This window comes from Antechinus flavipes, chromosome 5, assembly GCF_016432865.1.
Source record: "Antechinus flavipes isolate AdamAnt ecotype Samford, QLD, Australia chromosome 5, AdamAnt_v2, whole genome shotgun sequence".
NCBI lineage: Eukaryota > Metazoa > Chordata > Mammalia > Dasyuromorphia > Dasyuridae > Antechinus > Antechinus flavipes.
In genome coordinates, this window is record NC_067402.1 from 104,319,168 (window position 1) to 104,331,514 (window position 12,347).

The following is a 12,347-nucleotide window of genomic DNA, read 5'->3' on the forward strand; positions in this document are numbered from 1 at the left end:
CACCTACATTTTTGATTTCCTTCATAGGCTAACTGTATGATATTTCAGAGTCTGATTCTTTTTCTACAGCAAAATAATGATTTGGACATATATGCTTGTTTTGTATTTAATTTATACTCTAATATATTTAACATGTATTGGTCATCCTGCCATCTAGGGGAGGGGATAGGGGGAAAGAGGGGGAAAAATTGGAACAAAAGGTTTGGCAATTGTCAATGCTGTAAAATTACCCATGCATATAACTTGTAAATAAAAAGCTATTAAAAATTTTTTTAAATGAATGTTGAACACTACTATCTAGAAGAAGAAAGACATCTACTTTTTTTTCCCTTGTGTCTTTTATCTGTAAGGGTATCAAAGGAAACTGCCCTCTTTGATTTTGTCAGTGTTATCAAAGGGGATTTCCCCCTTTGATTTTTGTCATTTTGCCACTTTGTCATCAATTTTTCCATTTTTTCCTTTCACACTGTATCCCCTCATAAGTCCCCAAAAATCTTTGATAAACTGTTTATCTTTGGTCTAAAAAGATGGCCAAATGACCATTCTTTTTAATAACCTGTTGGCCTTGTTAATAAAATGATTAAATTGCCCCCCCCAAAAAAAAAACGAAAAAAAAACCCCCTATCTTTTACATGTAATTGGAAAAATAAAATAGTATTAGAATTTTTTTTTTAAAAATCAGTTCTGAGAAGCCCTAGCTACTAGCTACTGTTTACAGTACCTACTGTATGCAATAAAATTTCTAGATTCTAGAGAGATATAAGCCACATCTTCATTTAGAAATTTTAGGGCATAATCACACATACCCCCATTTAAAAAAAATAATAGAATGGAGTAACATTTTACTTCTGATCCAGAAAGATATATTTGCAGGGAAACCAGTGACAGGAAAAAATATTAGTTATGAGTTAGGATTTTCTTTTATGTTTTTGGTATAATGATGCCCTTTGTAATTTTAATTTATTTACTTTTGTGTTATGTGGTTTAGAAGGTCAGGAATGTTTAGAATTAAGGACCTGAAGAAGAGGTTTTCTTTCACTTTTTTGTTGTCATTTTCTTGCCTTTGCTAACCGAATGAAGAAGAGACTGGGCAGAGAGTAAGAGTGATGATATATAACAATATAATTAGTCTTCTGAATCTTATCCAACTCTTTCTGGCTCCATTTGGAGTTTTCGTGGCAAATATTTTGGACTGGTTTGCCATTTCCTTCTCAGGTTCCTTTTAAAAAAAAACAGATCAGGAAACTGAGGCAAACAGGATTAAGTGACTTGTGCAGGGTCCCATATATAGGGTCAGATTTGAACTAGTGAAAATCTTTCTGATTGCAAACCTAGAGCTCTATCCACTGTATCTAGCTGCTTTAAGGGTGCTGATATACTCCTGTTCTTTTCTTCTGTATAGTCAGTAATCCCAGGACTTTTGGAAATAAAGTCTAGGACTTATGTAGTTGTTTTAATCTAGTGGAATGAAGTGAGGTATGCTAGGTTCAGCTTAGGGTGTGCAGCTGTGATCTGGTCTCAGTTGTATCAATCTTACATTTGGTTTGGTCATAGAATCCAGAAGGATCAGGCACAGTTCTAAGCCCAGAAAGTTTCATTAGAGTAGGTCATAGCAAGAAGAAAGTTCTTTATTTTAATAAGGAAGCCTTGTAGATTGAGATCTTTGTACTGTGGGAAAAATTCAAAATTTGTAGTGTGTGGACCTAGATTCAAATATGGCAGGCTTATATGTATGTTCTTTTGTTTTCTCCCTGCTACCCTTCCCCTCCTTCGTCTTCTCCTTCCCCCCTCCCACCAACTCCCCACCTTTCTGTCCTTCTCTCTCTCTCTCTCTGTCTTACCTGTGTAAAAAAGATTGGGATATTGGACTCGATCCCTAAAGTCCTTTTCACTAAATATATGCTCTTATTTATGATTAGATTAAGCTCAAAGCTATTAAGTTGGTTCTGCTCCATAAGCCTTCTAGATTTTTAAAGGGCCAGGGTAAGTTAAAAGAGATCAGGTTCCCCTAATAAGGAAGAATTCTCCTTATTCAGGAAAACAGCTGTAAGAAAATGCCAAAATCTCTAGCTAAAGGTGGAGTTTTTCCGCTTTGTCTTAGAAACATAGTTGTATTAGCTTCAGTGTAGAGGGTCCAAGTTCATCAGGTCTTGCTCCTCTCATTGGCAATAATAGCCTCTTAGAGATAACTGAGTATTGGGATCTTAAGAACCAATAAAGTAAAAAAGCTCATGAAAGTAAGAGGATGCTTAGCAGGGAACACAAAGCCAAGAGCTGTGAGAAACTACATGTACATTTGACATACTTTGGTTTGAAAGCTCTGAAATTCTTGCACCAGACCCCCATGCTTCTTGGAAGATATCTGACTCTAAACTACCTTTTGAGTTACCTTTATGATTCAGGGTAACTTACATAAAATGTTATCCTAATTAGATTTTATCTATATGGGTTAGAGTAAATTGATAAATGATAGTGGGAAGCTTTAAATCATACTTGTGAGTTTATTGATTTAACCCTTGTTCCATTTATTGTCTTTAAATATGGTATTCTTTAATGTTTAACTAAAGTTAGATTTGTTACAAAAAATAAGAAATTTAAAAATATTTGTTTCTAATTTCTGTCATAATTAGTTCCATTCATGATTGGAACCTGGTACTTTGATCTGTGTGACTAAAGTACTTAGCATTCTCTGGCAGTATCATATATCAATTGCAAGATAAAATTTTGAGAACCAATAAGCTCCTGAAAGTAATAATCTGCAAAACTAAACTAGTAATGTTTATTCTTGTTACTTTATATCAAGTATAAATATTTGTCTTATCTTCTTTTTCTCCTTTCCTTTCTCTGTCCCCTTCCCTCCTCCAGAGATATGAAGACTATGGAATGACTCCTCCATCAGCACCAGGTCCATTGTCAAGGTAATATTTTCAGAAGGAACAGTGTTTTGTATTTCTCTCATGGATGCCTTTTGCTTCTAAAACAAGCATAAGAAATTTGTACTATGCTATGTATCAAACATTATATTTCCTATAATTTTTCCTTTTAAGTATTGAGGGCACATGAGAGAAAACTTTGTCTTAGCAATGTCTTTTTATCTGTCCAGAATAATAGAGAAATATGCTAGAATTGTCTTTATACAATCCGTGGTAACTTTCAAAAAGTGAAAAGAAGTGGATTTTCTCAGGCACTTCTTTCTGACTTTTTGTTCCACTTTTTCTTCCATGCACAAAACACTTTTTTTTTCTTGCTTGTATAAATACAGACTCGCCCAACTGTCTCATATACTTATACTCATACAGACAGATCAATATAACATTTATTTAGCACTTAGTCTTAGGCATTGCATTAGGCATTGGGAATAGAAATACAAATTAAAAGATCCAGCCCTTGCCCTAAAGGATCTGACAGTCTAACAGAGGAAGATAACACAAAAAGGGGAACTAGAAAGTTCTAAGATGGGGAAGCAGGCAAATGACCACATAGAACCAAGGCCGTTGGCAGGGAGATGCTGAGGTCTATAGAGCTGGGAGTAAAGTGCACCTGTAAGGTCTCCACCTACCACTACACACATACACACAGTATTCTCTAGTTCTCATAGCTCCCACTTAAGCTTCTTTTCTTGTTTCCTCTTTCTCTTTATTTTCTTCCAGACTATGAGTCATATACTAAGTCAGAGCTCAGAATTTTCTCTGGCAAATAATGATATAGAATCTTAGAGTCTGAAGTAACCCTAGAATTTATCTAGTTCAAGTCATTCCTGAATCTCCAACACTTCCCCAACAAATAGTCATCTAATCATTGTTTAAAGATATGTGTTAAAGTAGCAAATCCATTAATAAGGGTTATCACAAAGAAAAACCAATTTTTAAAAAAAAGAAAGAAAAAGAAATGAAAAAAGGGCCAGCTTGGAGGCACAGTGGATAGAGCCAGGAGGACCTGAGTTCAGATTTGGTCTCAGACATTTAACAAACACTTCCTGGCTGTGTGACCCTGGGCAAGTCACTTAACCCCAATTGTCTCAGCAAAAAAAAGAAAAAGAAAAAAAGAAAGAAAAAGAAACAATGAGAAAATATTCAGCATGGGGAATCTGCACTTAACTCCCAGTTACCAAGTCCTTGGAAGTGCCACCATCTAAACTATTTTATTCCAACTTCCTCCCTCAGGAAGGGCTATATAGGTAAGGATACCAATTTTGCTAGTGTTGCCGTCATGGCTGTGTCCTTCTGGGTCCCCTCTTCTCCATGGTATTGGGACCCTCTTTATTCACTTTTGCCTTTGGAATGTGAGAATGGTGGTACAGATTCTAAGTGGTTTCCTAAAATAGATCTGCATTCATTTAATTATACCTTTAGTGAGGAGAAACCCAGCACTGCAGTCATCAAGATATTAACTTCAGGGCAGCACAGCACAGACAAGGGCGACTTTGACCTGTGGTTAATATCCATGGAGTTTGTAGTTCAAACACTAATTGGAAAAGCAGATTACTTCACTTACAAAGGTACAATCTATGTCCTTCATGAACTTAACAACCGTGGTCACGCAGACTAAACATAAAACAGGTTAGATCACTAAGAGAATGGGCAGCCTTTTCCTTAAACTTTAACTGCTTAGTTATAGGCTTGAATAAGTTCTTTTATGAAATGAAAAATTCACAAAGTAGCCCTAAAGAGGTATCTTACAGAGGGAGGAAGGCAACAAATATATGGAGATGAGAAAAATGAGAATGGTAAATGGTAGTCATGATGAGGCTTAAGTAGATACTTAAGGTTAAATCCTAGCTCAGTTTTTCCACAGAAGGTAAACATGGGACACACGAGATGAAGTCTCCTGCCATTATCTCTATAGCCATCTGTTTAGCTCAGTGAGGACATTGCTATTGCCACATTTGAACTCTTTAATAGTTAAGAACTCAGTGTACTATAAGGAAGCAGAAATAGTACAATTATCATAATTCCTATTCTACAGATAAAGAAACTTAAATTCAGACTTGCCAACCTCACATAGTATACCACATTTGGCTGGATAGATCAATGCTTATGGAAAGAGTTACAGTAAATAAACATTGACAGGCATGACATCATGAGATTGCGTTGCCTGAAATTAGTATCACATATTGTTGTTAAAATTCAGCCTTACTAGGTAATCAAATTCAGTCTTTTTTTCTTCTGAAAATGGAACATTTTCAGTCCATTTAGAATCTCATCATCTTCAAATCCTAGACAAGATGACTGAAGCAGTAAATGAATTAGATTAGGAATTAGCAGAGTTTGATTCTAGTTTGCTCTCTACCATTATTTCTTAGAACTCCCTTCTGTTTCCTAAATAGATCCTCAGATTAGATGATTTATATAAACTCTTCCAACAGCTGAAAAGGTTGTATAATCTTATGGATCATATGATCTAGACAATTTCCAATGGGAGTTATCTGGGAGAGTTTCATGAAAGAACTGGTATTAAATCTAAGTAGGGAAGGAAAGATAGAATTTGGGGAAAAAAAGAACATAGACATTCTGGGGGATGGGAATTATTTCTGTGACAGGGAAACAAATGACAGAAGTAGTATAGAAGGGAGGAAATAGGTATGATTCATTCAAGCTATTCCACAGGTGAAAAAATAGGTAGAAATAAGATGCTACCTTCTGGTATCAAGAAGGTACTATGAAGTTGACAAAAGACTTTTTGAGGTAGAGGAGACCTTTGTGTGTTTGAAGAGAAAAGGAGAGAAACAGGAATGGGAGAGATTAAAGATATTAATAAAATTTGAGTTGAATGACCAAAGGGAAAGAATAAAAAATGAGTAGAGAAGTAGAGAGAAGATAAGTGAGATTATGATCATAATCTCATGTATTGGGAAGGAGGTCATCTCCTGAAAGTGTGTTGGAATTGGAAGATATTAAAACAGTGGGCACAAAATAAATATTTGGGGAAATAAGTGAAGGATCATAGTATATACATTAAGAGATGGAAAGGACCTTAGAAGTCCTTTTAACCTTTCATTTTACATTTGAATGAATGGAGGCATTAAAAAGTTAAACCACTTGCCCAGTGTCACACAAGTGGTGAAGTGGCAGAATTTGAGAGAAGATCCAGCAGTGTTTCAACTGTATGAAATATAACAGTCTTTAGCAGCAGTCAGAGCCTATTTAATGGTATCATAAACATTGGGCCTAATCTTACAAAATGAAACTGAATAGAAATAAATAGAAAGGCTTACACTTGGGTTAAAAAAAATTATTAAAAAAGATGAATGGAGCATGGCTACATGGCAATTCACCTGAAAAAGATTTGGGTTTTTTTACAAACTCAATATAAGTTAGATGGGTAATATAGCATCCAAAAAGTAACTGTAACCTCAGGTTGCATTGAGAGAGATGGTGTATAGAATTAGGGCAGTGAACATAGAATTGTCCTCTGTTAGTGATCCACTTTTGCACTGGAATTATGATTCTGTTCTAGACACCAGAGTTTAAAAAGTTCTTTGATTAGTGGAAGGCATTCCAAGGCAATAATTGACAAGCTTTTGGAGCACACTCCCACAACTTATGTATATTTATTTACTTAATATTACATCAAATATAATCATACCATAATTATATAATAATCTAATTATATTAGTATATTTTATAAGTACATAAAAGTTATATAGCTTATAAAATAGAGGAATAGAGATTTTAAAAGAATGAGTCAAAGATGTTAACTTAAGAGTTAAAGATGAGTTAACTAATGAGTTAAAGATGATTTTTGGTCATAGTTAATAGAGAGCCAGTGCAGTTATGGGAAGTTATGGTTAAACCTGTTTTTTTGTTTCCATTTAATACCCAAGTCATTTATTGAGAAATTCTTTCTTTTAAATTATAGCTTTTTTAATTGATAATTTATTGACAATTAAGCACTTAGTCTTAGGCATTGCATTAGTCATTGGGAATAGAAATACAAATAAAAAATCCAGCCCTTACCCTAAAGGTTCTGACAGTCTAATAGAGGAAGATAACACAAAAAGCGGAGCTAGAAAGTACTAAGATGGGGAAGCAAGCAAATGCCCACATTACAACATTGTCTCTTGCACTCACTTCTGTGCCAACTTTTCCCTTCCTTCCCTTCATCCCCTCCCCCCCATAGCAGGCAGTCTCATACATGTTAAACATGGTTAAACCTGTTTTTTAGGGAAAGCACTTTGCCTGTTGTATGGAGTATGAAATTAGAGTGGAGTAAAGCTTTAAAATTGTGAAGTTAGTTAGAAGTTAGAAGACAATTGTAATAGTCCAGCAAAACATAATGAGGCCTTAAATTAAAATAGTTGAGCAGAACAAAGGAGATGTATTGCCAGTGTGGAGGTAGAAATTCTTATATCTATATAACTGATTGGCTATATGGAAAGAGGGCCAAGCTTACAAATCTGGGTAACTCTAAGGAGATAATTATACTCAAGAGAATTAGGGAATTGGAGTGAGTTTGGGGGGAAAGGTTATGAGTTCTATTTTAGACATTGAGTTCATACAGTCTGAAATACCTAATAATCAGTGTGTTACATAGAACTGGGACTCAAGAGAGTCCAGGCCTGAATTTGTAGATTTGGGAGACATCTTTAAAGAGATGGTAATGAAATATCTGCAGGAACTGATGAAGTAACAGAAAGAGAGTTTATAGAGAGAAGGGACAGAATTTTGAGCATGATATGCAATAATGGTGATAATAAAAGACTGAGTCAGACATGTAGATATGTAGGAAGTAAACCAGTAGAATAGTGTCACAACAGCACATAGAGAAGAAAGCAAGTATCCAAAATGAGAGGGTTGTTAATTTCAAATGCAGCAGAACGCTCAAAAAGAATGAAAAACTGAGAAAAGACTATCAGATTTGGCAATTAAGAGAACATTGATAATTTTGAAGAGAGCAGCTTCAGTGGAACTAGGAGTCCCAGATAAAGGAGGTTGAGAATCTGGAAGACTGGAAGGAAGGATCGTGGTGCTTCTGCTCTCTCTTTCTCACCAAAAAAAAAATGTGAAGTCTATGTGTGTAGGTAGTGAGGGGGATGATGAGTGCCTAACTCACCAGCCATTGGTTGTCCAAAACAAAGAATTCTTTGCTCTGATGGAGCAAGAGTGTAGGAGTATTGAGGGTGGAGATGAATTTGCCTGCACAGTAGCTAGGTGGGTCTGTTTCAGGTCAGATAAAGTTTTTCTCACCTAAAGAGCCCAAGACTAGGGAAGGAAAGTGGTTAGAAGAATATTGAAGAGAGTGGTTATAATTATGTAGGAAGCTGGGGAAAAAAGGAACTGAGAAAAAAGGGAATTCCTCCCATTAATCTCATTTTCTGAGTAGTCATTAAATTCTATAAATTCTCTTCCTTCTAATGCTTTGTTTTTATGAAATTTGTGTATATCTGAAAACTGATTTAGAAGCATTTTCTTTATTCTTTTATCTCTTATCTAAGGAGAGTAATTTGGAATGTGATCTATCTTCTTATCCTTAAGTTGCCTGATCACTCATTCCTTGGGGTCAAGCCAAGGCTCTGTTGGTTTTATGCCATTATCCCTCCCCTAATCAGTTAGCCTCCTAACTGCCTCAGAGCTATACCCCACTCCAATTCCATCCTCAATACAGTTGCCAAAGTGCTTTTCTTAAAGAACAGGCCTACCTATGTCATTTCCCTATCCAATAAACTCTACTGGCTCCTAATTAGCTCTAGAACCAACTATTTGGTTCTATCTTTATCACATTCTTTTAAAATTTCTATTCTTGTATAAGTTTTACAGTGTACATAATTATTAAAAAACTAACCATGGTTAACTTGAAGAAAAGATGATTGAAGGAGTTCCAGTTTAAGTACTGGATTTAAGTTTAAATAGTTAACAATCATATGAAGGAGAGCTGAGAGGTCTTAGTTTCATTCTGGTGAGATGCAGATTAGGGAAGCAGAAGCAGCCTTTACTTATATCAAATAAACCTTTAGTTGTAAAGACTTGTGGTGATTAATTTTGCTTTATTTTTTTCAGTCTAGAAGAATGAGATTTTTTAATTTAGGGATAAGGGGGAGATGTAATGAAATTATCAGAGCCAGGATAAAGATGCACCATTTGACATCAGACTGATTTTTTCCTCAGACCAAGTTTTGGTCCTGGTTTGCTGCAGTCCTCAGAACTGATAACACCAGAATCACAGCATACCCAGTCATCAGCTGAGGCTGCATTTGCCACCCGAGGAATCTATCCAGAAGAGATACCATCAGTGGCTCGGCCCCGGCCTGTTGGAGGTACTTCAGGTACATATGTTAATAGTTTTTGCTCAACGCACCTGTCTTCAATTTTCTGGTTCATAAAATACACTTTTTCCTTATGGGAAAAAGTTCCTTATAATTGCCTGGTGTTTTTCAGAAATGACTATCCTAATTTCACATTAACCATATCCAAATATGGCATGTCTGAATGTCAACATGTCTCTGGTAGGAGAAGAATGCTATAATTCATTGTCAGTCCTCTGAAATTCAGTCTATTATGTCATTGCTTAGAGTTCTGAGTCTTTCAGACTTGTTTTTCTCTGTGTTGTTATTTACATGTTCTACTAATTTTGTTCACTTTATTCTGCATCATTTCAAAGAAATCTTCCCAGTTTCGTCTGAAACTATGCATCCTATAATTTGTTATGGCACAGTATTCCATTGCATTTAAATTCTAGAATTTATTTATCTGTTCCCCAATTAATAAACACATCCTTAGTTTCTCATTTTGGACTTCTATGAAAATAGCTGCTATAATTTTTTTCATACATACAGGTCCTTTTCTTCTTTATTTAATCTTTTTGAGATCTAGATTTAGCAGTGATATGTATAGCTAAGTCAAAGGATAAATACAGTTTAGTAACTTCTGGGTCATGGGTACATGTTTTAGAATGCCTATACATATTCACAACTCATTTCTTTGTTTAAGAAGGGAGTAGGAAGGGATTGGTTGTTTTAGATTTTGGATTTGTTTTTGTTAACTTACTGAAAGCAGTTTAAGGTTAAGGTATGGGGAAGATAAGAAGAGAAGAAAGGGGGGGAATATTGATGGTTGATGTCTCTGATAAGATTCTTCCATATTCTGAGAAGGTATTACTCTCACCAGGGCACCCTTCCTGATTTTTCTTTATGTAATCCTTTTTTTTCTGTTACTCTTCATTTCTCCTTTTCTCCTCCGTTTCCCTTTTTACTTTTCTTCCTAATTTTCTCATTTATTTTTTGCCCACCCTAGCTCTCTTGAAAAGCTAACGCAGCAGATGTAGTTTGGGACCTCTGTGGTAAGAATAGGGAATGTTCATTGTTAAGGAGAGAAAATTATCTCTGGTTCCTTTTTTTCCTTACCCTAAATCCTAGCTATCACAATTTTTAATGTACTTATCAGACCATTTCTAAAAAGTCAGTGAAATTCTGTGGTCCAAAACTTGGGTCTGAAAAATTAACATGTATATTCTTACTAATATTTTGTGGTTTATCAATCCACCTAAATCTTTATAAATAACTTTTCTTTCATTTTCCCCTTCCATCCTTTACTTTTATTTCTGAAAATTATTTCCTTGCAACTGGAAGAAATATTTGGAAAACAGAAAAATAAAAATTGCAATACATATTTTAAAAGAACATGCTTCAAATATAGAAATATTAAATTTCAGAACATTTTGAAGCCACCAGAGGGAAAAGCTAGATATTTTGGGAAAAATACAAATAGATTTAGTTTCAAATGAAACACTAACACTTTTCATGAATTCAAAACAATTCTCTTAAGAACCATAAAAATATGTTGTGTATAGCTTAGTTTGTTCACAAATGTTATATCTATTCCTTTATGAAGGTTTTACTTGCTTTGAAATTTCTAGAATGTCCATGATTTTGTCAGGGTGGGCACTCACTATATTGGCACACAACATATATCCATTATTCCTTGTAAACTAGCCTTCATGAGTTGTGGTCAGTTTATGGTTCCACGATTTTTATCTTGAATAGTTTTCTGAAGTTAGCCAGATTGATCATTAGACAATTAACCCATAGTTCATCTTCAGATCTGTATTCAAAAGCTTTTCATCAAGATGGGACCTGTCAGAGATTGTGCTATGTTGGCGTAGCCTTTGAAAACTCCAGATCACCTATAATTACAGACTTACCAATTAAACTCACTTCTAAGTGTTTCTTATAAATATCTCACTCAACTTTAAGAATTTAGCTTCTATAATCTCATTTTGTGTCAGTTTTTAAGAAATGATAAAGAAATTATTAATGTGATGTTCATTTCTTTTTTTTTTTTATTCTCCTCATGCCAATACAGAGACCATTTGTTTTCAGAAAAGGACCTGAGAAAAAAAGTAGGGAACCCCTCCCACTAGTGTGGAACACCCATCATGAGCTCTTACTGTCTGTACTTTCTGTGCTTTCTAATGCTTTGTTTTTATGACCTTTTGGATATCTAAAAACTGAAGCTTTGTCTTGATTTCAACATTTTTTCTTTTCTTTTATCTGTCAATTTGTTTCTTGATTTTTGTGTGTATGTGTGTGAAAATATTTCCAGGTGTTTTTTAAAAATTGATAATAGCTTTTTCACTCTTATGAATATTCCCCCACAGTTTGTCACCCCACCCCAAACACTCCTTTTCCCAAACAACATTCAAATTTAGTGAGTAATTATGATTCAAAACTGAGTTAGTTCTGATCCAACCATTCTGGAAAACAATTTGAAACTATGCCCAAAGTGCTATCAAAATGTGCATACCCTTTGATCCAGCAGTGTTTCTATTAGCCTTATGTCCCAAAGAGATATTAAGGGAGAGAAAGGGGCCCACATGTGCAAAAATATTTGTGACAGCCTCTTTGTAGTGGCAAGGAACCGGAAATGAGCAATGCTCATCAATTGGAGAATGGCTGAATAAGTTATGGTGTATGAATGTTATGGAATATTATTGTTCTATAAAAAAAAAAATCAGCAAAATGATTTCAGAGAGGCCTGGAGAACCTACAGGAACTGATGCTGAGTGAAATGAGCAGAACCAGGAGATCATTGTACATGGCAACAAGATTATATGATGATCCATTCTGATTGACGTGGCTCTCTTCAATAATGAGATGATTCAGGCTAGTTCTAATGCTCTTGTGATGAAGAGAGCCATGTATAATGAGAGAGAGGCCTGTGACAACTGAGTGTGGATCACAGCATAACATTTTCACTCTTTTGTTGTTGTTTACTTATATTTTATTTTCTTTCTCTTTTTTTATTTTTGATTTGATTTTTATTATGCATCAAGATAATTGTATAAATATGTATGTCTATATTGAATTTAACATGTATTTTTACCATGTTTAATATATATTACTTGCCATCGGC

General features: G+C 34.9%; 1 protein-coding gene across 1 annotated transcript in view; it reads left to right on the plus strand.

The window, feature by feature from the left end:
- KIAA1549 (KIAA1549 ortholog) overlaps positions 1 to 12,347 on the plus strand; it is a 161,804-nt gene that overhangs the window by 132,692 nt on the left and 16,765 nt on the right. Inside the window, exons 17-18 of the mRNA XM_051963238.1 lie at positions 2,866 to 2,918; positions 9,105 to 9,262. Coding sequence (XP_051819198.1) covers positions 2,866 to 2,918; positions 9,105 to 9,262 — 211 coding nt within the window. The remainder of the gene's footprint in view (positions 1 to 2,865; positions 2,919 to 9,104; positions 9,263 to 12,347) is intronic.